The sequence below is a fragment of the Eschscholzia californica genome, unplaced genomic scaffold, assembly GCF_041429995.1.
Source record: "Eschscholzia californica isolate CP2 unplaced genomic scaffold, dmEscCali1.0.p SCAF_5, whole genome shotgun sequence".
In the NCBI taxonomy this organism is placed as follows: domain Eukaryota; kingdom Viridiplantae; phylum Streptophyta; class Magnoliopsida; order Ranunculales; family Papaveraceae; genus Eschscholzia; species Eschscholzia californica.
The window spans coordinates 13,220,852-13,247,793 of NW_028238472.1; the positions used below are offsets into that span (position 1 = coordinate 13,220,852).

The following is a 26,942-nucleotide window of genomic DNA, read 5'->3' on the forward strand; positions in this document are numbered from 1 at the left end:
TCAGTCGAGATATATAAAAGTATGAATGTTAAATCACTAATCCACTACTCGTTTCATCATATCTCAATTAAAATGTCATCTAACTAATTATTTTGATTCCAAATTTAAATTATAGACTATTACAAACAAGTGAAAATATTATTTTTTTCTTGAAGAAACTAAATATATTGTATCATACAAAATAGAAATACATTCATATTGTACATTTTTGGAGAAGTGACTCATTTTTTGACTTTTCTTATTTTCCCCAATTGTTCAAAAATTTTGCAAATATAACCCTATGAAGTTGTTCTTAAGGTGAGAATTTACTTTATTGCTTAATTTATCAAAGAAAAGAAACACACAATAGAATGAAAAAGGATATACTTTTATTAATTTATTGCTCAATTTTGAGTTAAATTAGACATAATTCTGTTTTATTCCCTAACACAATTCTTTCCAATAACAATAAAAAAATCAAATTAGTAAAAAAAAAAAAATTTAGGATAGTAATCCTTGTCATTTTTTCATCTCTTGTTTACTTTCATTAATCTTCCTCTCCTTCCATATGATTCTGCTTTTTACATAGTGTAATGGTGTTGCATTCCATCAATGTCAAGTCCCTTTAGCTTCACTACAGATTCTACATGTCCCTTTAATGTATGAAGTTCTCTCAATCTGCACATATTGAAAAAAAAAAAATGGTTTCCCTTTATCGGTACTTCTCTCCGTATAACTATAAATTAACTAAAATACCCTCAAGAAGATTAAATATTTACCTTGCAACCTCAGCACGCCTCTTAGCTTGCTCAGCAATTTCAGAGAGCTCCCTGTAACTACTCTTATCCTGGAAAAGAGCTTCTGTATTTGGTGCTTGTAAACCATGAAGTGTTCTTTGGGCCAAAGCCCATTGGGCTTCTCTTTCTCCCCTCCCATAATCATTCTTGTTGGTGAAAGCTGTCTGGTATTAGATTCAAACCACAAACTAAATTAAATTCGGGTTTGACGATGAGCAAATTACTGAAGTACTCACAATGTACATTCGACACGATAATTCAATCAAAGTAGAAGACAATGTGTATTCGACGAGAGAGAAATAGAGTTATATACCCTGTTTTGAAGTAGGTTGTCCCAGGCTTTGCCACTCAATGCGTAACGGATAATGAGCTTAAGAATGTCAAGAGGAAAGTAGGAGACAATGCTGTAAACCCAAATGACAGCTACCCATCCCCATCCAATTCCTCTAACCCTTGCAAATTCCCAATTGGCGTAGGCGGCGATCAGCGAAGCAATCAGTTGAGCAACTAAGAAGGCAGCCATGAGTAAAAAACCAGGTCGTTCGATAAAGGACCACCTTCTCGACCGGGTAACGAAGATAAGAGCTTGACTTACTATACTCACTTGTAAGTATAGAGCCATTGTTAGTTCTTCTTTATTATCATTGATTGAATGTACCGAAAAAAATTTCTGCATACAAGTTTGAAACAAACTTTGATTGTTCATTATAAGCTAAGTAGTTGGGCTCGCAAGTAACTTGTGAGCCGAAAGTAAGTTGTTAGGCCTCACGGATGGGCCCCGTTATGGACCTGGGCTTGGCCGAACCAAGCCTGAGAGGGGACCCTTCCTTAGGTTACTAGTGTAGTAACTATTTGGTTTGTTTGGGTGAAATTTGGAAATGGGTAGTTAAGTAAAGTTGCTTACAGTAAAGAAATCGGTCTCGACCGCAACCCAGAAGAAGACGACAGTCATAACGGCAAGGTATGTACCAAGGACAACACCGGTAGCGAAGATCTCCTTGAGTTTCCATGAATCTGGCATAGGAGATGGAACAACTCTATCCTTGGAAATAGTCATGATTGTTCCATCATTAAGAATTGCAATAATCAAAACCATGAAAGGTGAGAAATCGAACTTCCAAATCAAAGCAATCAACATGAAACCCAAAACAATCCTAATAGTGATAGAAACTGCATATATTGTATAGTTCTTCATCCTCTGGAAGATTGCTCTACTTGTTAAGACTGCACTTATGATCACACTTAGACCAGGCTCTGTTAAGACAATATCCGAAGCTCCTCGAGCTGCATCTGTTGCATCTGCAACTGCAATTCCAATATCAGCTTTTTTTAGAGCAGGAGCATCATTCACACCATCTCCGGTCATACCACAAATATGCTTCTTCTCCTGCAATTTCTTCACAATTTCATATTTATGTTCAGGGAAAACTCCAGCAAACCCATCAGCTTTTTCGATAAGTTCATCAATGGGAATTGAAGCAATTGATTCATCTTTGGATTGACCAAGAAGGGAAGTAGATGGGTACATATTAGTTCCCATACCAAGCCGACGGCCAGTTTCTTTACCAATGGCAAGTTGATCACCAGTTATCATCTTGACATTAACTCCAAGATGAAGAGCTCGACGAATGGTTTCAGCACTGTCATGCCTTGGTGGATCAAACAGAGGTAGAAGACCTAAAAACTCCCATGGAGCTCCTGGACTTTCTTTGTTCTTCTCTGGGACTGTTTGTCTTGCTACACCTAATGATCGTAGACCTCTCTCGGCGAATTTGTCAATGACTGTGTGGGCTCTCTTCTTTACTTCTCCTTTTAGGTCACATAGCTCAATGATCTGTTCAGGTGCACCCTTGCTAGCTCTAAACCAGTTTCCTTCATCATCGTAGTAAGTAATGGCAGTTCGTTTTTCGACAGGATTAAAGGGTAAGAAATGAACTTCATGAATACCTGCGCGAGCTTCTTTAGGATCACCTAACATATTAACAATGGAAGCATCAATGGCATCTTGGTTTTCAGTCCTAGAAGCCCTAGCAGCAGCCAGAACAACTGAATCTCTATCTAGACCATTAACAAACACCTAGAAAAACAAGAACCAATTATCGGTTAATGATTCTAAAACAACCCATAAAAAATTAAATTGATTCAGATCTAATCTTAATAACACAAACCTCAATGATTTCTTTATCAACAGTGAGCTTGTTTAGGGTTAAAGTTCCAGTTTTGTCACTACAAAGAACATCCATACCAGCCATTTCTTCAATGGCTGTCATTCTTTTAGTAATGGCACCTTGTTCTGAAAGTCTGTGAGATCCAATAGCCATGGTTACTGATAAAACTGTTGGCATAGCAATTGGAATTCCACCAATTAAAAGCACCAAAAGATTATCAATTCCATCTCTATATTTCCTGTGTTGTATTGGGTACATCACAATCACTTCAATTACCATCCCTATTGCAATTGAGCAAATACAGAAATTTCCAATGGCTGTCAAAACCTAATATCATAATCAAAAAGCAAAATCAAGACATACCCATTAAAATTTAACATATCAAAATCAAAACCCAAAGTTTCAATTTGAAAAAAAAAAAAAAGATCAAAAAAATTTGAAGTTAGGGTTTTTTTTTACCTTCTGGAAGTGACCAACTGAATCAGTATTATCAACAAGATGAGCAGCTTTACCAAAGAAAGTATGAACACCAGTAGCAATAACAACAGCTTCAATTTCACCTTGTTTACAGGTTGAACCAGAGAAAACTTCATCACCTGGGTTTTTAGTTACAGGAAGAGATTCACCAGTTAAAGCTGATTGATCAATCTTTAATGGATCACCTTCAAGTAATCTAGCATCAGCTGGTACAATATCACCCAATTTGATACTAATAACATCTCCTGGTACTAAAATTGCTGCATCTTGTTCAGACCATTTTCCATCTCTTAATACTTTTGTTTTTGGAGCTAAACTAGCCATTAAAGCTGCTGCTGCATTTCCTGCATTGTTTTCTTCAATAAAACTTATGGTTGAATTGATAATCAACAACACTGTAATTCCAACAAAATCTTGCCAGTCTGGGGGTTTTCCCTGCAACAAACCCAACCATTTTAGAGTGAGAAAAAAACTAGAGAAAGAAAATAGAGAGAAGGGTAGCTAAAGAATTAAATTACTCCTCCATTAGCCAAAGCAATGGCCATAATGGCAGCAATTTCCATGACCCAAGATAGAGGATTCCACATAAAACCCAAGAATTTTAGAACTTTGCTTTCTTTTTTCTCCTCTAACTTGTTGGGACCAAAAATTTGGAGACGGCTCTCCCCTTCTGGGGTATCTAGACCTTCTTTGGTACATTTTAGTTGTTCAAACACTTCTTCAACTGGGATCCTCTCCTGCAAAAAAAAAACAAATTTTAAGAAAACAAAATCAATATCAAGTCAATTTTAAAAGAAATATGTTTTGAGAAAATGAATAATAATCCCTTTTGGGGCCTATGGTGGGTAGAAAATGAACTTGTGATTGGACGTGGCTGGGCATGATTTAAAGAGAGAAAGTTAAACATTTTATCTCTCTAAATCTTGTCCAGCCAGTGAGTTAGCGAATCCTATCAGAACCCACATTTTGAATCATATTTGAATTTAAGTAGAGTTATTTCTTTGGGAAATTTCTTGATTAGTAGATCATCAACTATAAACTAATTCACACGTGGTATTTTTACGTCTAAAGTTTATGTTCATAAACAATTTTGGTAGTTTTATAGAAGAAAAAAAAAATAATTAAACAAATAAAAGATTAAGGTTATGGATGACATAAGAAACAAAGTTTTGGAGAGAGAGAGAGAGAGAGAAAGGGTGGAAAGAAGACATACAAGATCAATGTTCTCATTCTTGATTTCTTCCAAACTAATGTTCTTGTTAGCCATGATTGACAGCAGAAAAATATATGGAAGGAGAGCTGTGCTCTGTGTCTTATAAACCTAGAAATCTGCTCAAGAAAAACAGAAATCTCTTCAAAGAATAACCAACATCTTTCTCTTTCTTTCTCTCTTAGGCCTTCTTTCTTTCTTTTGAAATAAAAAATTAGAAATGAATTTTTGTTTCAGTGGTGGAAGACAGAATTTTATTGGGTAAAAGTGTCCTCCATTTATAGGGTAAGTTTCCTACTTGGGTGTCTCTCTCTTACCTTTTCAAACAAAATTGTCCTCCTCTATCGCAAATCACTCCACAAATGAAATTTCTCGATTTATTCTAACCACAAATGACCCAGTTTTATTTGGGTTGGTGTCTTATAATTGGTATGAAACATATTTTTAGAGGGAGAAACTAATGGTTAATGTCTGTTTTTGGGACAACCTGGGTGAAGGTTGGAATTTTCTTTAACATGTTTAAAACGGTTGGCAACCATGATTATTTTGTGGTAATGCGAGAGATCATCGATTATGTGCAAAAAAAAAATGTATGAAATGTTTGATATAATCGATACTCCTTGACATGTATCCTAAATTCCTAAGAGTTTGTTAATTAATGTGTTTGTTAGGTTGTCTCATGTATACACACTATTTCCAGCAATGGCGTGATGAATTTTTGAAGAAAGGCTAGTTTTGATCCTCAAGGACTGTTCTCATTCCTTGCCATTATAATAAAGAATGTTTCTAGCGTTTGCATTCGATAAGGTTTTAAGCTTAATTTATAACTAACAGTTGATTATGTAAGATTTTGAGGATTAACATATTGGGTTTTGGTGTTGTCTACTTTGAAATGAAAATATACGTATAAAAGAAGTGACATACATAAACAACAGTTTGTTCAGACTTCAGTTGGCTATACAACTCTCTGAAATACTATGAGATTGTTGAGTTCAGTTGGTTATACAACTCTCCAAAGTACCATGAGATTGTCAATTGGAGTAGTGAGGAGGGTGGTTTATCTCAAAGAATTTCACATGTAATTGATGTAGATTGAAGAAAAAGTGAACTTATATGACCATTAAGGGTTTTGCTACAGTCTTCAAGGATCCGTTTGATACGTGGAAAAAGGGGAGTAAGAAAATCAAACTTTTTGTGATGGGAAAGAAAATCAATTCTTTTTTGAGTTATTTTCTTTTTGGTCCCCTATTTTGTGACCAGCTTCCTTCTTGGCCCCCTATTTTTCATAAATTCAAATTTGACCCCATATTTTCAAGTAAATGACGTAACTATCCTTCCTAATTTCAAAGTAAAAATATATTAAAGTATTTAAATATAAATAAGAGAATTTTCCGAGTAGTTATGAAACTTACTTGAAAATAGGTGAAGTGGAAATATCATTTTTTAAAATATTTTTATTTTGAAATTAGGAAGGGTAGTTATAGCATTTACTTGAAAATAGGAGACCAAATTTAAATTTATGGAAAATAGGGGGCCAAAAAGGAATTAACTCATTTTTTTGAGTTAATTCCTATATGGCCCCCTACTTTGTGACCAGCTTCCTTTATGGCCCCCTTTTTTTCGTAAATTCAAATATGGCCCCCTATTTTTATGTAAATGGCGTAAATACCCTTCCTAATTTCTAAATAAAATATTAAAAACATATTTATTTCCACCTCACCTCTCTCTCTCTCCACCTCATTTCTCTCTCTCTCCACCTCACCTCTCTCTCTATCTCTCTCCACCTCACCCCTCTCTCCACCTAACCTCCCTCTCTCTCTCTCCACCTCACTTTGTCTTCTCCGATTAAATTCGCCGGCCGGAAAATTTTCCGGCCGGCGACCTTAAAAAAAAAAAAAAAAAACTCTCTTCTCTCTGTCATCTCCGGCAACCTTAAAAAAAAAAAAAAAAAACTCTCATCTCTCTCTCTCTCAAAAGATTCCGGCAAAGTGGTTACCCTTCGCCGGAATCTGTTGAACCAGACCTTTAGGTCTGGTTCAACAGAACAGACCTTCGAAGGGTCTGCTCGAACAGACCCTTGAAGGTCTGCTCGAACAGACCCTTGAAGGTCTGTTCGGAACAGACCTAAAGGTCTGGTTCAACAGATTCCGGCGAAGGGTAACCCCTTCGCCGGAATCTTTTGAGGGAGAGAGAGAGATGAGTTTTTTTTTTTTTTTAAGGTCGCCGGCCGAAAAATTTTCCGGTCGGCGACCTTTCCGGGGAAGACAAAGTGGGAGAGGTTGAAAGAGAGAGACAGAGAAAGAAAAGTGGAGAGAGAGAAAGAAAAGTGGAGAGAGAAAGAAAGGTGGAGAGAGAGAGAGGTGAGGTGGAGAGACATGTGAGGTGGGGATAGAGGTGAGGTGGAAATGAGGTGGAATGTATTTAATTTTATTTTGAAAAATTATAAATAGGAAGGACAATTAGGACATTTACTTGAAAATAGGGGGCCATATTTGAATTTACGAAAAAAAAGGGGGCTATAAAGGAAGCTGGTCACAAAGTAGGGGGTCAAATAGGAATTAACTCTTTTTTTTTTCTTATGAAATGAGACTTTTGCTGTTTGATAGGGTTGTTGGAAAGTTTGGAGTGCCTTTAGAGAATAGTTTAAATTGGACTTTTAAATGGTATATAGTCTTGGGATTTGTTTGGTCATCGGACCTAAAAATGGGTGCCCACAGAAGAAGACCATCTTCTAGCCCTGATGGACAATCCAACCCAAAAATTCATCATCTAACCCCAAGATCTGTGATTTCATGGTCTATCTTCATCATTCCTGCAAACTTTGAATATGAGTGCACAAATTTGAACTCTCCAAACCCATAACATCTGGGGGCAGTTAATTTCATCATCTACTCATCCTAACCTATCCAAAATTAGGGTGTTGTCCTCTTGCAAAACATCTTTCCACAAACTAGGTTTCCTTTCAGAGTACTAAAATCAAACCATGTGCACTCATCTCTTGCAAAAATGACTTTCTCATCTCTATTTTCCCACGTACCAGACGAACCCTAAGATTAAGTATTACTATGTGGCTCTATCATCTTATTCTCTGTTCTTGATATATCAATGTCATACTTTGTAATGATGTAATCTTGTTAGTTATGTGCTTATTTCTCATGTGATGTATCCGAACAAATAGCCTTTGTTATCAAATTAAAATACAATCAACTTCTTTTGTTTAAATAAAATGCAATCAATTTTTTTTGCTAAAATAAAACATAATCAATATTCTCACTCAAATAGAGAAGTGTAGAAAACCCACCAACAAAATATAGTATATGTAACATTAACGTACAGAGAGTTGTAGCCCAAGGTTGTGCATCTAGCTGAAAGTAGGAAATTCAATACTCAAAAGTGCTAAACTATCATGTAATGGTCTCCTATCAACAAAAAAAATGTAATGATTCTTAAAAGGAAAGACATGGCACAATGGTAGATGATAATCTGAAAAACAATAAAACACCATTATTAAGATCTTGTTTTGCCATTCTCAAATTATACGGAACTTGATTCATACTTTATAAGGGTAAAAGAAATAGAAAGAAAATGGTGAAATCCATGAAAAAATGTTGAGAAGAAATAACAAACTCAAACACAGATATCAATCTCTGACCCTCTCGACTATAAAACCTCTTCGCGTAAAATCCCTTGGCTCATCAGGGCCCCAAGCCAAGCTCAAGCCATACGTTTGACAAATTCTTCTACCACAACCCAATCGAGATTAAAAACAAGCCATACGGGTTTTTGGACTAAAGGTAATTTAGACAAAAGGCTAAAGAATGCTAAAATCCTAGTTTCACATCGACCGTGTCGTTTATCATTTGAATATCAAACCTAATAGGCGGGTACTAGTCCTAGGGAGGACTCGGTTGCCCAAAAGCCCTACGGACTCATACAATCTGCATCAATAGAAAGGAATATCATCTTCAACCAGATAATATATAACAGTGGATTAAAGATTTTCCCAACACATACATAAACTTCATCATACAGATGTAGCCTGCACGAAAATAGAGGTAAAACCCTAAAATTTCACTACATCAGAGATATAGTGCCTAACTAAAGCAATGCCACTGATGAAGGTCAAACGATGTTCTTAATTTTTAAGATATCGTAGAAAGCCCAAGAAAATAATGCAAAAGAGCAAGCAAATGAAAGATTCAAATATTACTTGGAAATGAAAAACAAGAATTATTAGAAGCTAAACAAAATCAAAATTCCAACTTGAATTACTAATCAGTAATAATTTGCTCAAACAATCTGAGAATGAAGTTTTCCGGTAGATTCAAGGTTAAAACGAGTACATAAAAGTGTCATAATCTATTACAATATCCATAAAGAAATAAAACCCTAAATCCAGTAAAAGTAAGTGAAAATGATAAGAGATCTGCATCCACCTTAAAACCCTAATTTGGTACGGCGCCAATGCCTTCGCTTTGCATTGTATCTGAATAATAAAACGATTCACCAAATAAGAAAACCTAACAGATGATAATTTGAAGACATTGAAATGCAGATAAAGATAGAAAGTGATTGAAAACCTGATGGTATTGTCAGTACGCATACGGATCCAGTGAGGGATAGGCCTATTTTGCCTCATCTTCTTCCCGAGTTTCTTCTTGATCATAAAGGATTTGTGCGACGGCTACAAGTGAAATTGAACAAAAAAATCAAAACCAATCAATAAAGACTATACAGTTTAATAGGTTCAAGATAGATTTGAAAAGATATAGAAATGGTTTTAGAGAGAGAAAGGGAGAGAGATAGATCATTACCATCTTCGATTCTGGTTCAGAGCTCCGAGTAGTGCCGAAGATAAACTGTAAAACCTACACAAAATGAAACCCTAATTTTGGTCCCTTTTATTTGCACGAGAAACTGAGGAGTGCTTTTAGAAATATTTATGGGTTCAGTGATTTAAACAGAAGTTTGATTTTATGGAAAGGTTTAGGGGTGGGAATCAGTCCCGGCCGGTCGATACCGGCCTCTAACTCATCGGATCGGTCGATTCAGACATAAAATGTTGGTGACCACCTATTTTATCGGGCGGTCACTTTCAAGAATTGTTTGTCCATTGACCGTCCAAGACCGTTTATTTTATCGGGCTAGTCGGGCACTGGACGGTCTCGGTCCGGACTTTCCAATAAAATTTACATAAACTTATAAAAAAAATTTATTACCACAAACAAATTACAACTTACAAATGAAAATGTTTAACCAAGAAAATACAAGTAATTATTAAAAAAATTGATCATCATTTGGCAAGATATAATTAAGACATGCGCTAATCATTGAATCTACCCTCATATTTTCGATAACGTACATTATTTGACACTACAAGGGCCAAGACAAAGTACATCCTTGAACAATAAGTTGTTGATTCAAAGTTAGCTCCACGATCATCATATGTCTACAAAATTCGACGGTATATAACCTCTAAACGAGAACGGGACATTCGATCACTCGTACCGGTCGGTTAGCGGACGATCCTTCGACACAAAATTTTGATCCCGATCGTTCGTTAATTCTTTCGTGTTGATCAGACACTGACCATTACGACTATCGGGTGCCCATATACATTTTTTGCCTCGGTCGAACAGATCGAGTAGCGGTCTTCCGAGTTTTTTTCCCACTACTAAAAAGGTTAGAATCACCATCTTTAATAGGTGGTACAAGAGGTGCATTTTGCTTATATCTTCACTCAATTATGGAGTAAACCTATTCAATAAATACGTAAATGCACCAGTGACACACCAATGTAGAGATAGAGTAAATCATGGGATGATTGCTTAAAGGACAGTTTATGTTTCATTAGATTTTATTTGATGGTGAAAGTTTCAGAAATAGCTGCTGAAAAGGGAGGATATTGAAACCCATAGATAACCCCGTTTCATACCTTGATATGAAAGAAAATTAAACTTAAGATTTTTTGTTTTCGCCAAGAACTGGTAGCCTAATTGGTAGTTTGTCTATCCGCAATACGGACGTTCCAAAATCGTTCTTATAGAAGTGCAAATTCACGATTTCTTGAACTTGGATATAAAAAGTTGTTTGATGGGTTTCAGTAGTTTCGTTGGGCTTTAGGCGTTATTGTGCTTACATTCAATTGCCATTGTAATGCTATCATAGTTAATATAGGAAAAAGGACCTTTTCTTTTCCATGCTGATAAAGGTCACCTACAAACATCTATTACCAGCGACTTCTATTTTTTTTATTAAATTTTTTCTCTTCTTCTGGACACCACCACTATTTCTCTCATTACCTCTCTCTATCCCCCTTTCACTTTCCCTCTATCCTCGCTGTTTCGACGAAGACAAAGGAAAGGTTTCAGGAGAAACCCTCTCGCCTAAAACCCTTGAGGAATGTTGCACCTGAAATCTTTCCTCGAGGGTTTTAGCGTTTCAGACGAATTTTTCCATGAGGGTTTCGCCTGAAACCCTTCTCTTCCTTTGAGAAGAAGGTGGTTCTGGCAAATGAAACCCTTCTCTTCACCAGAACAGTAAGGACTTAAAAAGAGAATGTTGTTATTTTAGATGGAGAACGAAAGTTAAAGGTTTAGAGAGAGAATGAGAGGAGAGAGCAAGAGATTTAACAGAGAGAGAAAGAAAAAAATAAAAATGGTGCTGGTGGTAGTTTTTTTTTTTGTTGAAAAGTGCTGGTGGTAGTTGGAGTTACTGGTTGGAGATGAAGAAGAAGAAATTTTGTTGCTTCATATAATATTTGACGAAACCCAAAATTTTCCTTCAAAATTTTGTACCCAGAATTGTATATTTTGTACTAGAATTACTTAAACTGTATTTCTTTGAATATGATAGTATATAACTTGATAACTTCTTGTGGTTCGTCTACCTAATACTCCAATTATATCATGACACCTCCTCGAAAGTAAATCAAGTGAGACATACTATCATTTCATCAAAAAAAAAAAAAAAAGTGATACATACTATCCTATTTTCAAAACCCACCAATATCTTGTGGCGCACCCACACAACTCTTTTGTATAAGACACTTTTAGTTTAAAAGTGAATATTGGTAGGTTGCAGAGAGACCGTAGTAATTTTGCTAAAACTATTGTAGTTTTTTTTGTTGAGATTAAAACTATTGTAATTATTGTGTTATAAGTAAGTTATACAGAAATTCCTATGTACAGTTCAAATGAAGCATATTATAATGAGTTGCTTTCACAACAATTTCACTATAAATTACTAATCGTATACACATCTAAATTTGAATTACATAAGATTATGCAGTTAACAATTCTAGGAAAATCACAAAATTACTCATCCCTTGAGTTTGTGATTGTCCCTCTTGTGGGGAGTCATTTTTTGGGTCCGAGACTGCAATTCTTGATTATTCTCGTGCGGCAAACAAAATTTTGAAATGCAGTGGCATTATCAGCCCTTACATGGCTTTGACTTTGTTATTGTCATTTTTATTTAACATAATGGGCTTGGCTTTTCTCATGGATGGTCGAGTTGTCCATGGCCACAACAAGACCAAGTTGGCTCACTTCGGCCAACTTGTTGGCCTGGAACACACTTGGACGGGAAGATTTTAAAGCGCAAACAAAATTTGGGGGATCATGTGACGAAAATAGGTATCATCTCTAAAATGATATTTATCGATTAGTTGGTAACAACTTAATAAAACTAAAGAATGGATGGGCAGATTTCAGCATACATGTGGTTGCAGGGTGCACATTGGATGCAGTAGGTATGGCCCTTCCAAAACATAAGCCACAATTTCCTCCTTTTGCACCCTGCACCTACACCATATCACATTCTTTTTTGTAGACTTTCTCTCTAGAAGATTTGGTGTGTTAGTTGATGTCACCCATTTCTTCACAACTTTTATTAATGTAATCCAAAACCACTAAGTACCAAAATCACATTTTCAAGATCTTATCTCTTTCCTATGGTCATTACTCATTATAATATTGTACTTGTTAACTTCATCAATCAAGATCATTGATAATATTGTCCTCTACTCCATAATTCAACCAACTTGACCAAGTTATGTTGGTTAATTTGTTTATTTGAAGCCCATAGGGCGATAGACACAATATAAATCGCATACTTATAAGATCACAATTGCACATGTAGAATGGTGGTATATATGATACTCCATATAGGAACTAACTGAAACACAAAATTTAAAATTAATATGGCGACTATAAAGTCTTAAAGTAGAAATTAAGGAGTTCCCTAATAGCGGTAATACGCTATAATTGAGTAGAAAACGCGTTAGATGGGACGGGCCTACATCTAATTCTTTTTTTTAATTTTTATAAGATCAAATAGTTAATAGTGTGTATGTGAACTGAATTGGGACACTCAAATTCATCTCCATAGTCATCAATCAAAAGGAAAGATCCAAAAGTAAAAAATCACATATACCTTATGAGTTGGGACCCATTCCCTAAACTGGTTTGGAAACAAAACCCAAACTCAACTACAAAAACCCCTTCACAAGCCTTCAATACCTCTCCAAAAAACAACACTCATCTCTCTGTCTGCAATCAAAACAAACACATTATTGTACATCACAGAGTGTAGTAGCATTTCTTCTTCCAAGTAACTTATTAACAATGGCAAGACAACAACAGAGATATCGAGGTGTACGACAGAGGCAATGGGGTTCTTGGGTGTCAGAAATTCGCCATCCGCTATTGTAAGTATCATTAAACGTTTTATAAAACATTCTTTTGTGATAAGTTAACAAAGTTATTGTGAGAATAGTCCCACATTGGAGAATGGGTATCTAGCAACCAAGAATATAATGTCTAGGTCCTCTCCACTCATTGCCAATTGGTTTTGAGTTGGATGGCCACAAACTTAACATGGTATCAGAGCTAGGCCCACACGTGATAGGCTTAAAAGCCACACGTGCTCCACGTCACCCGAAAAGAAAGAAAAATCACGTGTTAGGCTCAAAAGAACGCCACACGTGAGGGGGCGTGTGAGAATAGTCCCACATTGGAGAATGGGTATCTAGCAACCAAGAATATAATGTCTAGGTCCTCTCCACTCATTGCCAATTGGTTTTGAGTTGGATGGCCACAAACTTAACAGTTATGAATTAGATTTTCTTTTTTTTTTTGCAGAAAGACAAGAATTTGGTTAGGAACTTTTGAAACTGCAAAAGATGCAGCTAGAGCTTATGATGAAGCAGCAAGAATAATGTGTGGGATTGGAGCAAGAACGAATTTTCCTTACAACCCAAGATTTTCTCTATCATTTCCATCAAATCTTCTCTCTGAAACTCTTATTAAGAAATTACAACATTGTCACTTTGCCTCACTTCAGGTCAAGGGATGGTCTCATAATCTAGAACACCCACAAAATTCTCACCCAACTAATGCCATCGGTGGGAAAGTCGTTCAAGTGGCGCAAAACCAGGGGACGAGTAATTGGAGTGCGAGTGAATTGAAAATGGAGAAGACCCATGAATTTAAACCACTTGAAGATGATCATATTAATGAGATGATTGAAGAATTGCTGGATTCAAGTTATGTTGAATTTTCCTCTTGCTCTGTTTTGTAGGCACAATTCTCTCTCTCTCTCTCTCTCTCTCTCTCTCTCTCTCTCTCTCTCTCTTTGTAATCCATTCCAATATGCCTTAATAATCACATTGTCATTCCCGATAATCGATAATCACTTTCTTTTCTTTCTCGCCTAAACATGACCTTAAATCTAAGAAATTGAAGAAAAAAAATATGAAATATATTTGGTTATGAAGAGATTTAAAGAAAACTACAAGGGAGCAAATCGGACGAATCAATTATAATGAGAAAGATATACTATACTCTTGATTTCATCTACTTTGCTCTTTACAATCCTTCTCAAAATGAAAAAAAAAACAGAAACAATAACCAAAGTGAAAAACAAAAACAAAATGTACAAAGCTAGTTTGACATCGCATTATTCGAGTAGTGGCTAGTTTGACATTGCATTATTCGAGTAGTGTCTAGTTTGACATTGCATTATTCTGAGTAGTGGCTAGTTAGACATTGCATTATTCGAGTAGTCGTCAATGGACGAGTATAACCTCCCAACTGCAAATATTCAAAATTAACATAGATGTCAGAATTGGTAGCAACTAGCTAGTCATCATCCAACATGATCATGTTCTCAAAATATAAATTGAAATAGAGTTATGACAAGAAATTCACCTATCGAGTATATACCGAATGCGTATATAACGTCGTAACTGTACCTGTACAAGTAAAAAAAAACATCAAAATTAGTTTCTTCTAACCAATTTCAAGAAAAAGAAGAAAGGAAGAGATAGATAGATAGATAGATAGATAGATAGAGAGAGAGAGAGAGTTACATGATAAGACCAGGCTACCCAACCAAGTTTGGTATGACATCTCCTACAATGCAAGTGAAGAATTACCTCCCAATGTTGTGGATCAAGATAACACAGTTTCCCGGTATACACATTAATACTGCCATTGTTGTAAATAAGGAGGAGAATATTATCTCACTTAGGATCATCACACATCATTGAATAATAATTCAAATAAGAAAAAAGAAGCAAGATTTCAATAATAAGTAGTACTTTTTTTTTTGAAGAGTAATTTAACTTACATGTCATTTGTACTTATCTCTAAGTATAGACGTTGTTGTTCGTAATCTAGAGGCACTTCAGATTCTTGGAGCTGATAATTAAACAATTAATAACAAGATTGAGGAGAAGTAATTAAACCAAAGAAAGAAAGAAAGAAAGAAAGAAAGAGGGATTAAGAAGTACTTACGATGACATTATAAGTGAGACCGCGTGAAACGAGGTGGGTAATGATGATATGATCATGAAAAAAATTATTGTAGCAATTACGACAACAATATTTAGGACCAAGTCCATCAATCGAACGGATTGCTGATCTTCTTCGTATGAACATGTTCTCCATTTTCACGATCTTGGTAGGTTAAATTGATGAGTTGATGTTGAAGGGTACAGATGATTCGATGATGATGATGAAGAAGAAGAAGACTCTGAGGTAGAGTGGTTCTTGCTGATTACCGGACAAATTAAGAGAATTCTAGAGAGAGAGAGAGAGAAAGAAACAGAGTGATTGAACAGAGGGAGTGAGAACAATGGGGTGAAGCTTCTTCTGTATTTATAGAGAGAGAAAGCAGGAGAGAGAGAGAGAGAGAGAGAGAGAGAGAGAGAGAGAGAGAGAGAGGGAATTAGTTTGTTTTAGAACTGAAGTCGTTAAAGGGGTTCTTGTTTCTTGATGTTTTAACTGAATAAGTTTGTTATCAGTTATTCAGTTTTCCAAATCGTTAGTTAATTGACTCACTATTTCAAACTCGGTCAACTGAGTGGATGGGAATAATAAGATGTTGACTTGATTGTACAAAAGTCCCCAAGTAGTTTGACCTAATTTAATAAAACCAGTTGAAGCCCAATTATTAGGACAAATTAGGTCAATTCAATCTCAAATCAATTGATTCTTAGGGAAAGAGTGAAAATCCATTGCTATTCTCTTAGGGAGGCATTAATTGAGATGTTTCTTAGGAAATATGCATTGCTATTTTCTTCATATAAGGCGAATATCCAACTTCAACGAGAAGAAAGGAAATAAAAAACTGTAGTCCGAGCCGAGTTTTTTAAGGAATTATACATCACAAATTTCTAAAAAATAAAAAAACAACTCTGAAAGACTTGTACCTAGGAAATTGTGTTCGAGATAGATCAATGATGACCCTTAATTTTGTGAGCATCAGAGACATATGGGGCTAAACATGGTCCAATAGCTTCAGTCGTTATTTCAACATCTTTGTCGAATTCTGCTTTGGAACAATGATTTGTGAGATTGTCAGTTTGTGGAAGTTCGATGGACAAAAAATCTTCACCAGGTATTTCTTAAATTCGCCTTCCGAGATCCCTCTTTGCACCTAGTCCGCCCGTTGAAGGTTCTAAGGCCAACGCCTATCACTATTTCTTCTTCACCAGACTCATCTTCCTCAGTTCATCAATTTGTCGTCAGATTTGTCCTTAAGGTCTCATTTGGAAAATGCCTAACGGTCAGTTCAATACTTGTTATGTTGGCACGGATGACTACCAAGAGGTTTCTGAAGGTACCATGAAGTCCGGTGACCGTGATAATTCCGACCAAGAGCTGGCTTGTCTAACCGCTGATCCCGAACTTGTTGAGCACGAGATCCCTGCTCTGGATCAACGTATCATGAGTTTGGTAAGTCGGATTTATGGGACGACGACTTCTCTCCCCCTCTACATTCTTTCTTCAAGTCTCTCTTGTGTTTCCATGGCTTGTAACCTTGTCAATTGTTGCCGAGCTTAGCTATATTTTTATTTTTTTTTGCTTCATCCGTATCTGTGAAGTTTGGTTGCAAAGAAACAAAGTGTGGCAACTTTCACCAACATTTTTTTGATCCTCGGTTGAAATCAAGCTATTCTAATTATCAACTTCAGTGCGGAAATCTCAAGATAATTGCCACTCCTTCAAACAAAAATGTTAAGAACGGGTACAGTTTTGTCCGCCTTATCAGCGACGACATGAGTTGGGGTCAGCCTATACAATACTGCCTAGTTTTCGTGGGTGCTAAAGTTATTCTGGATATGGACAATTTTTGAAAGACCTTTGCAATGCTGTAAAGGTGTGTGTGAGAAATCATGGGCTTATAGACCATCATGTTCTTCCATCGAGTCGACCGAAGGTAACCATGTTTAGGGAGTCTCGGGGAAACGAGCTAACCTCTGACCTCTTCTAGGGTTCTTCGTGACTTTCTCTGCTTTTTATCCTTGTGAGGACTTGAGCAATTTCTTTGCTATTTTGCCTCGTCTGATCTTCCGAGTCAAGCTTCCTTTTGCCTGCATAGTTGAACTTTTTGCATGTGTTGCTCTTATGCCCATCTTAGGTCTTTCTTTTCCCAAAAGAAGAAAGATAAACTTACTTTGATATCCCCGAAGAAAGGCCCATCGAGAGGAGGTCCCCCGCTAGCTGACATGTCTCATTTTGTAGGAAAGTCAGTCCCTACTTCTGGTGGTAACACGAGCTCGACCCCTGAAAGTGGGAATTTGTACTTGCCACATTCTCTATCTTATTAATCTTTATTTAATGCGCCGAGCCCTTCTATAGGGATTTCTGAGCTTGTGCAAGTGTCAAAGCCTCTGCAATACTCTGTTGTTTCTCATGGTGGGTCATCTGAGCTTCTTATTGAGTTTTTCCATATTTCAAACTTATACGAGTGTTGGTTTTTATGTTGCAGGAGCAAAAAAATTCTCTTCGAATGTGCGAGGGCCTGAGCTATTCATGCTCTGGGATGACTTGTCTGAAGGTCAAGGTCGAAAGGCCTCTGCGAGACCAACATTCTTTAAATAAACATCTTCTAACATAATAAAGGATTATTCTGTCGTATGGCCAGTGCGAAATTTAATCATGTGAAGAGCAAAGCTCAAAGGTTGAAGAAGAGTAGGTTGACTATGAGATGAGCGAGTCCGAAAATAGCGTGGTTAGGGGAAACTCTTGTCCTACCGATGAGGTGTAGAGTCCCTTTTGGAGTTTTTTCTTGTCTTCGTTTTTTCTCTCATATTTTGTGTTCGTCTTTGTAATCTTGCCTGTTACCCACGTATTAGTGAAGGTTTAATGTTGCTTTTACTCTGACTATTTATTGATCTGTTTTCATACTTTTCAAATGAACTTCCACAGTCTGAGCCTTGATATTCCAACTAGATCTGTTTTGCAATCTGGAGCTCACATGGAGGCAAGTTCTTAGCTTTTCTGTCAAACCCATATCCCGTCGCTCTGTCATTCCTAAAGGGTTATGTTGTCGCACTGTCTGCACACCGCAAACAAAATTGTTCATTGGTTCCAATTTTGTGGTAGTGAAGGGAAAGTTCGGTGACCACAAAGGGGCCAAGAACAAGAGGGAGGAGATGTCTGAGTCTGACGTTCTTAAACCTTTTTCTTTTTCTACAGCGATTATCAAAGGAGGCACCCTGTTGTTGGGCTCTTCCGTCACCGCGTGAACAATTCAATTCGCAGGAGTCGTCTAATATAACTTAAATAGATTAAGAATCTATTGCGATGGAATCCAGATCCTCTAGAGTTGATCTAATTGTTTTACCACCGAGCACTTGGTGATTAGTGGGTGATGGAGACTTTTTTTTTCTTCTTTCAACCTTTCTTTGGTTTCGACTATGGTCTTTCTACAATTAAACTCTGCTCGATTTGACTTTGTTTCGTTATTTTATAATACCTTCTGCGGTAAATTCAGATTATAAATAAAGATGATCTTTCATTTTTATCTATCTTCTCCTTTAGTCAAATTCTATTATCCGTTTTAAATTATATTAGACGACTCCTCGACCAAACTGGTCCTTGCTATGTGATTTGACTAACTGACATTGGACCTTTCTGGCCAAGATAGATAACTCCGGTGACGGCCTCCTAATCTAAGTCTGTCGTTTGTTGGTCTTCCTCTTTTAATGCATCATTTACTTTGAGGGTGCACGGAGTGGGTTTGTTATTTTCTTCTCTCGGAGTCGTCACTAAAAAACATATTGAAAAGGTAGAATGATCGTCACTCCTGGTAATCGTTTTTTCTTGAGAGAGCCAATATTCCAAATAAACATAACTAGTGTTTTACACCCACATATACTATACTTATGAAAAGGGTAAACAATCTATATATGATCGAGGATAGAATCCATTTACACAAGTTCAGATGAATCAATTATAGTTGGAGAGAGATACTGTACTCATTGATTTCATCTACTTTTCCCTTTACAAAAATCCTTCTCAAATGAAAGAAAACCAAAAACCAAATTGAAAACAAAAACTGAAAATGAGTTTATGCCGCGGGCCATGAACAGAGCTATCTTGACATTGCATTATCAGAGTGACGGTTCAAATACGACTATAACTTCCGAACTGCATTCAACAATTAAAATACGTGTTAGAATCGGTAACAACTAGCTAGCTAGTCATCATGTTCTCAAAATACAAACTCATATAGAGTTAACTTGAAAAATTCACCTTATGAGCACAACGATAGGGTGTGTATTCTGTTCATATATTATAAGTAAAACACATCAAAAAATTAGTCTCCAAATAAACTTTTCGTCTAACCAATTTCAAGAAAAAGAAGAGATAGTGAGAGAGAGAGAGAGAGAGAGAGAGTTACATAAGACCAGCCAAGTTTGGTATGACATTTGTTACAATGCAAGTTGATAGCTATTTTCCCACGTCCAAGAGCATACATATCCCTAGTATACACATTCACGCTGCCATTGTTGTATATATGTAAGTAAGGAGGATATCTCACTTTGGATCACACCCTCATTGGTGTAAACAGAGTGTATTTTCCTTGGTGTAAAGACAATAAAAAAAATAAAAATAAAGAAAGTAGCAATTTCTCATATAATATATTACTAGTAATTCAAATAAGAACAAGAAGCAAGATTTCAATAATACATTCTTTGAAGAGTAACTGAAGATTCTCACCAAGATCATCCAACCCACCCAGGTCTCTCTCTCTCTCTCTCTCTATCTAGGTTTAATGGTTATCATGTACTGTAACTTAGTGAAAACCCAAGCATTTCCACTAATTTCCAAGATTTCTTCACGACAATCATGTTTTAAAACCCTCTCTTAGGTTCAAAACTCAGTCTTTTTCTGTGGGTATTAATGGGTTTAATCCAAAACCCTTTGATTCTTTCGATAAACTAAACCCCACAAACCTAGATAACTTTCAAGTAGTTCAACCCAGACAATTTTCATCTAGGGTTTATAGAAAAGAGCAAGAAAATCATGATTGGGTAGAGAAGAAAACTAGAAATTACTCAAATTGAGTTCATGTAGAAGAAATTGAACAGAGACCCAGAGTTAATACATTCCTTGAAGAGTAACTTACATGTCATCTGCGTCTGTCTTTAGGTATATATGACTTGGGTCGGTATCGTAAGGCATACTAGCTTCGTTGATCTAATAATTAACACATAATTAATCAGTCTTAAATTAATTATTAGTAGTTAAACAAGATTGAGAAGAAGTAATTAAAAGAAAGAAAGAGATTAAGAAGTACTGACATGGACATTCTTAGTCTTAGAGCGTAAAACAATGTTGGTAATAATCATACGATCAGGATTATTGTAACAAGTACGACAACAATATTTAGGACCATCTTGATGAATCCATAAGATCTCTGATCTTCTTGGTATGAACCAATTCTCCATTTTCACGATCTTGGTAGGTTAAATTGATGATTCTAGCAGAAAGGGTGCAGATTATTCGAAGAAGACTCTGAGGTAGAGTGGTTCTTGTGTGATTACTGAACAAATTAAGAGAGTTTTAGAGAGAGAGAGAGAGAGTAATTAGGTCAAGAAAGAGAAAGAGAGATCGAACAGAGTGATTGAACAGAGGGGGTGAGAACAAATGGGAGAAGCTTCTTCTGTATTTATAGAGAGAGGAAGCAGGAGAGATATAGAGAGAGAAAAAGATAGAGAGAGAGAGGGAGGAATTAGTTCGTTTTGCAACTGAAGTCGTTACAGGGGTTCTTGTTTCTTGAAGTTTAACTGAATAAAGTTGTTATCAGTTATTCCGTTTTCCAAATTGGTAGTTAATCGGTTCACTCAGTTCAAACTCGGTCAACTGACTGGATGGCCAATGGGATGGATTGAGTTAACCGCATTGGTGTGGATCTGATCACCTCATGTCCAAAATTACGTTGAATTGATTGTACAAAAGTGCCCAATGAGTTTGACCTAAATTTGATAGAAATCCTTCTCCTATTTAAATTTAAAATATTGGGAAATTTTAACGAAATCAGTCGAATCCATCATCCACACAAGTTAAATACTAGTGACTTACATAAATATAAGTATTCCGAAGTCTTATTCGAATTAATTTTGATCACAAGTCAATTGAAGGGGAATAATAGTGAATGTGGTAAGTGATGTAATTAGAGTGTCGGAATAACAAGGAGAAGGAGAATCCATGCACCCATGTTTTCAGTGAAGCTAAACCCAAATTATATGTTAACTCAGTCAACTCGAATAGAAATGTGTGGAAAATTTCGCTATTTTCATATCGTTGTGTAGTTATTACTTTTACAGTACTTTGTTTTTTCTTGTATGACTTGGATGTTCTTCATGAATCTTAGTTCCCAAATCATATGTCTTACAACACATGGGATTTTGGAGGTAATAATGGCAGGGCCGGAGCAAGGATTTTGTTCGAGGCAGGACTGACTTAAGTGAATTTCTTTGTTATAAGTTTTTTATCCAGAAAGTTGCTTGCATGAGCATAAGATGGGGATATTTTTTGCTAGATCACAATTGCTTCATACCTTTATCATTTTATGTAATAAAAATATATTTTTCTACCATCGGACATACCTAAATTTGAAATACGAAGAAGAAGAAGAAGAAAAATGTTGAGATTGGAGGGTCGATTGACAATCTTTACAAACAATTGACGACATAAAAGTAAATAATAACGAGATTATGAAGCAGAGGAACGATAAACAAGTAAGAAATAAAAGAAAAAAAATTGTGAGTTGCAAAAATAATTTAAGTACAACTTAAATCCTTCCAATTTTTTCTGAAAATAATTTAAGTACAACTTAAATTTACTCTTTACAACCAAATTGGTCGAGGTAATGGCTTTTTATAAGCGCTTAGTATTCAAAATAGTGGGAAATAGAGTGAAATGCTTCTTCTTCTTGATTGGAACTTATATTTATCATAGAATCTAGAGAGTGGGAGAGAAAAAAATAGGAAACTTTCGAAGAAAACGAAGGAGAGAAAAAGAAGATGGCCGGCTCTCTGTCGTTTGTAGTCTTAGTCACAGCGAACAACAATATACTTAACAGCGTCGACGTTGTTGTAGGTCAAACTAAAGGTTGGGGTTGCTTCTTTTACTGGGAGGCCCCTATTACCAATTCCTAAGATTTAGGGGGCGCATATATTGGGGGCCTCAATAACCATTTCTGTGATTGTAAAGGCGCCCCCTAAAAAGTGTTATTAGGCCCCTTCAAAGCAAATCTAGGTGGAAGGTTGTGAGAAGAGGAGGCGACAACGACACTTTCTGAGGGCGTTCTTAAAACTTCCCTAAGGATTTTGAGAGGCGCCTTTAAAACCTCCCCATAAAAAATCTCAGACCACAAACCGGACATGATGACTCTTGCATCCAAACGCTGCCTTGAATCGATCACTAACCTACTCTGTTTGTGGAGAGAGAGAGAGAGAGAGAGACTCCACAGTCGAATCTTGTCGTCTGGGAATCCATTTCCAGATTTTCCAGGTAAATTTATAACCCTTTATCTGTATTATACGGATCTCTGTTTAGAATATGATTATCTTCTCAAAATTTGTCAACTTTTGATAAATGCACAATATGACATTCATGTATATGAATCTCTTATTGATTCAAACTCTCTTTGGTAGTTTATAAAATGTGGGAATAGTTTATGCCCTACTTATGTTTGATAAAATGTCTAAGAGAACCTTCTTAACTCGAAACTCGGATTAATCGTTAATTTTTCTTGGATGTGTGTTGAACTTTTTGGTGTTTCCATAAAACCTATATGCTATTCACTGAAACTGATTAATTTGTTTAGATAATAGATGGATGATGAGATAGTTTTGAAAGGAGACAAACTTGTTTTGAGGGGATTGATGTTTCATGGATTTCATGGTGTGAAACCTGAAGAGAAGACACTGGGTCAGAAATTCTTAATTGACGTCGATGCGTGGATGGATCTTCGTGTAGCTGGAAAATCTGACTCCATATCTGATACTTTAAGTTATACGGAAATTTATCGGTGAGTAATAGCACGTTATTACTTGTTCTGCAAACAACGGAAAAACTAATGCTTAGTCTACTTGAAAAATAATGGTCTCTTACCCTTTAAGGAAAACAATCGAATATCCACAAGCCACGATCAAATATTGCTCAATTGGTAATACTGCTTTCTGCATTTATTACCTTTAAGGAAAGCCTTAACAAAAAGGGAGAATTACTGAAACCCCCCAACTCTGATAATGCCTTTACTGAAACCCCCCACTTTAATTAGTAATTACTGAAACCCCCCAACTCCGTTTGATTTAACGGTGTTGTGCCGTTAGAGAGAGTGAAATGTCCAAAAGACCATTTACTAAAACCGGAGTTGGGGGGTTTCAGTAATTACTAATTAAAGTGGGGGGTTTCAGTAAAGGCATTATCAGAGTTGGGGGGTTTCAGTAATTCTCCCTTACTTCAAAAACCATTCTCTCTTTCTTTCTTCATTACCCCACCAACATCAACCAACATGTATTCATCTTTTTCTTTTCTTCTTTGTTTTATTTTCCTATGTTTATGGTTGTTTTAAGTTTCATAATTCACCCATTTTTCTTTGTCTGTCTTAGGACTACAATTACAACTACATCCTATTAGTGATACTTTAGCGATACTTAAGTGATTAGGAACATCATATTACTAACCGAGAGAAAGTAGTCTGAACCGAATAATGTGATACTGTTAATTTTGTTAATGTTTGCACTTCATGTCGTTGGATATGTCTGAAATTTGCTATTTGTCTGAAGTTTACAACTACTAGTGATTTGGTTTAGCTAAAAGCTTCGTGACGACATACATTATGAGCTCGAGATGGTAGGGGTGAAGTTTGTAGGGTGGTTTCATGGGTTTAAATGGAAAAAATAAGGCTCAAAAAGGTGTAAAACGGTAAAAAAAACGACCATAATTTTGTGTCATCTTGGCCATCCATTTTGAGCTTCTCCATTCATTTCAAATAGTTGGGGGGGTTTCAGTAATTACTAATAAAAGTGGGGGGTTTCAGTAAACGAATTATCAGAAGTGGGGGTAAAACGTAAGAGGGCAAGAAAGTAATATTTAAAATATAAAAGTTAAATCAAACGGAGTTGGGGGGTTTCAGTAATTACTAATTAAAGTGGGGGGTTTTAGTAAAGGCATTATCAGAGTTGGGGGGTTTCAGTAATTCTCCCTAACAAAAAAAAAAACCTTTAAGGAAAGGGATTGATTCCCAAAAATAGCAAATGTTGTAACGTGATTCCTACTAATGTGACACCTTATTAAATTGTTTGGGCACTTCGGTTTGAGCAGGAATATGATTGGTATGGGTTGACTTTGGCAGTTATTTAATTGATTACTCGAAGGGAAAGAGAAAGAAACATAAACCAATCCAGCTCCATGCGTTTGGGATTCTCTCTCTTCGTGGAGGATCTAATTCTGCTGAGAATGCTAATCGTAACGTATTCCCATTTACAAAACACCATTATGGAATATGATTCTTGGTAATGGCATTCCATTCCCGCACACCAAGCATGGCCTAAATACAATTGTACATGATGGATTCAATTATACATATAGAAAGTTTATGTTCTTTTTCTCCACCGTTCTTACTCCTAACTTTGTCTTATATCTCACGAAGTTTATCTGGTTTTGTGACAGCATTGTCAAGGAAGTAGTGGAAGGACCTTCTCAGAATCTCTTGGAATCTGTGGCTCACCTCATTGCCACCACCACACTGACAAAATTCTCTCAGGTATCGGTTGTTCGCGTCAAAGTTGGGAAACCTCATGTTGCTGTTCGTGGTCCTCTCGATTACTTAGGCGTTGAGATATTTCGATCTAGAAAAGCTGATATATAGAATTGGGTCAGTCTGAATAAGATAATAAATCTACAATTTCAGTCTCATTTTGATGTTTTAGCATCTGAATATTGGTCTTCACTTGGGTTAGGTTTACAGAACTCAATCTCTGTCGGGTTTTTCATGATGTTGTTTGCTGTTGATTACTACAGAGTTGATATTCTTATATAAATATATCAATGATGTTTGTGTATGAAGAACTTCAATTCTATTTTGTTCATGGATGTTGAATTGGGATGGAAAATTAGATTGAGATGAGCTTGGGCCTTACATTTTCAAAGCAAACCTCCATTTGGATCACCAACCAGAACCAGAATAGAAAAAGGGAAGGGTTACAACCACTTTTACAATTGGCACACATGGTCACAGCCACAAGAAAACCAAAGTTCTACGAAGGACCAGTGTTGAAATCTAGCAGGTGGATTGAGTTCTACCTTCTTGGACAAACTTCGGCTGTCGACCACCACCACCACCCTATAAATGACTACAAGTTTCTGTTTACTCTCTAAACATTTGATTATCTTTCCAATCCTCAACTATTCATCTTCCATCTTCACGGTGACGACAAGAAATCTTCGCTAACTATTCATCTTCCATCCCCACGGTGACGACCAGAAACCTTAGCTTGCCCACGTGAAGGCTTCTGTAACCCCACCTGCAACTCTGTACCTGTGGGTTGGAACAACCATTGGTAGGAGCTACAGGCTCCACCGGCATCTAAGGACGTATCTAGCTAAGGCCCAGGTGGGGTTGTAGCACGCGCTTGCCCTTAATCTTTCCCCAACACTTCCATATTAAAAGATTAATACTCTCCTTTAAATTTTATTGGCACCCCAAACCCAAACCCAACTCAAAACTTTACGATTTGCCAACTTAAATTCCTATCCCACACACCACACAGACCTAATCTAAGTTACCAACTTCCACCACTTAGAATGCTTACCTAGCAATGATCTAATTCGAATGATCTTTTCCCAACTTAAATTCCTACTTCACGAAAACCTAATCTAAGGGTTTGTTATTCGTTAAGAGATGCGGGACATAAAAGTTTTGGGACTTGAAAGCTTTTGAATTAGAAAGTTATGAGAAATGGAAGTTCTGAAACTTTGAAGTTTTAAAACTTTTAAAATTCAGGAACATTTTAACTAGAACTTCAAAGTCCCAGAAGTTTTATTAGAATTTCAAAGATTCCACTTAAATCTCCCTTGAAACTCTTGATTTGCGATAAAAGAGACTTGAAAGCTTGAGTTTTGTTTCTATCTATGAATAAGTGAGTTTTAAGGTATTTATCTCTTGTAGACGATTGATGGATTTAAAAGATTGCGGATGATTATTCTCTTGAATTTGGGGTGCGAATTTTTGGAGAAGAAGATGTTCGATTTCGCATAATTGATAATTTGACCCGAGGCCTCACTAAATTCTTGAAGGATTTGTTTGAGGATATGAATATTCTCCAGAGACTTCTGTCCGAAAATAATGCAGTCATCGGCAAATAAGAGATGCTTTATCATGAGATTCGAATTGGGGACATAATAACCAAGAAAAGGATTGTTGTTATCGTTATTCTCTAATAAGAGGCTGAGTCCTTCCATGGCTAAGGCGAACAAGAAAGGAGAGGGAGGGTCGTCTTGC

At 36.4% G+C, this 26,942-nt stretch overlaps 6 protein-coding genes across 6 annotated transcripts; 2 read left to right on the forward strand and 4 right to left on the reverse strand.

The window, feature by feature from the left end:
• Positions 1-348: 348 nt before the first annotated feature.
• On the reverse strand, positions 349-4,878 carry LOC147537213 (ATPase 9, plasma membrane-type-like). Its single transcript, XM_086644752.1, has 8 exons — positions 4,635-4,878; positions 3,940-4,158; positions 3,404-3,856; positions 2,945-3,271; positions 1,681-2,853; positions 1,090-1,446; positions 759-940; positions 349-657 (listed from the first exon to the last, which is right to left on the reverse strand). The coding sequence occupies exons 1-8, from the start codon at positions 4,686-4,688 to the stop codon at positions 561-563; spliced, it is 2,862 nt and encodes a 953-aa protein (XP_086500878.1). The 5' UTR covers positions 4,689-4,878; the 3' UTR covers positions 349-560.
• Positions 4,879-8,878: 4,000 nt separating this feature from the next.
• LOC147537214 (large ribosomal subunit protein eL39z/eL39x) lies at positions 8,879-9,521 on the reverse strand. The gene is made up of 3 exons (XM_086644753.1): positions 9,446-9,521; positions 9,212-9,315; positions 8,879-9,117 (listed from the first exon to the last, which is right to left on the reverse strand). The coding sequence occupies exons 1-3, from the start codon at positions 9,446-9,448 to the stop codon at positions 9,069-9,071; spliced, it is 156 nt and encodes a 51-aa protein (XP_086500879.1). The 5' UTR covers positions 9,449-9,521; the 3' UTR covers positions 8,879-9,068.
• Positions 9,522-13,176: 3,655 nt separating this feature from the next.
• Positions 13,177-14,379, forward strand: LOC147537215 (protein PPLZ02-like). Its single transcript, XM_086642559.1, has 2 exons — positions 13,177-13,341; positions 13,775-14,379. Exons 1-2 carry the CDS (start codon positions 13,259-13,261, stop codon positions 14,211-14,213), a joined length of 522 nt encoding a protein of 173 aa, XP_086498685.1. The 5' UTR covers positions 13,177-13,258; the 3' UTR covers positions 14,214-14,379.
• Positions 14,375-15,766, reverse strand: LOC147537216 (uncharacterized). The gene is made up of 6 exons (XM_086642560.1): positions 15,431-15,766; positions 15,264-15,334; positions 15,004-15,121; positions 14,843-14,886; positions 14,671-14,725; positions 14,375-14,606 (listed from the first exon to the last, which is right to left on the reverse strand). The coding sequence occupies exons 1-5, from the start codon at positions 15,581-15,583 to the stop codon at positions 14,701-14,703; spliced, it is 411 nt and encodes a 136-aa protein (XP_086498686.1). The 5' UTR covers positions 15,584-15,766; the 3' UTR covers positions 14,375-14,606; positions 14,671-14,700.
• A 3,545-nt stretch (positions 15,767-19,311) lies between these two features.
• On the reverse strand, positions 19,312-21,096 carry LOC147537217 (uncharacterized). Its single transcript, XM_086643763.1, has 5 exons — positions 20,731-21,096; positions 20,556-20,626; positions 19,827-19,926; positions 19,679-19,707; positions 19,312-19,573 (listed from the first exon to the last, which is right to left on the reverse strand). The coding sequence occupies exons 1-5, from the start codon at positions 20,875-20,877 to the stop codon at positions 19,537-19,539; spliced, it is 384 nt and encodes a 127-aa protein (XP_086499889.1). The 5' UTR covers positions 20,878-21,096; the 3' UTR covers positions 19,312-19,536.
• Positions 21,097-22,806: 1,710 nt separating this feature from the next.
• On the forward strand, positions 22,807-25,503 carry FOLB2 (Dihydroneopterin aldolase). The gene is made up of 3 exons (XM_086643813.1): positions 22,807-22,945; positions 23,262-23,465; positions 25,112-25,503. The coding sequence occupies exons 2-3, from the start codon at positions 23,269-23,271 to the stop codon at positions 25,308-25,310; spliced, it is 396 nt and encodes a 131-aa protein (XP_086499939.1). The 5' UTR covers positions 22,807-22,945; positions 23,262-23,268; the 3' UTR covers positions 25,311-25,503.
• Positions 25,504-26,942: the final 1,439 nt, after the last annotated feature.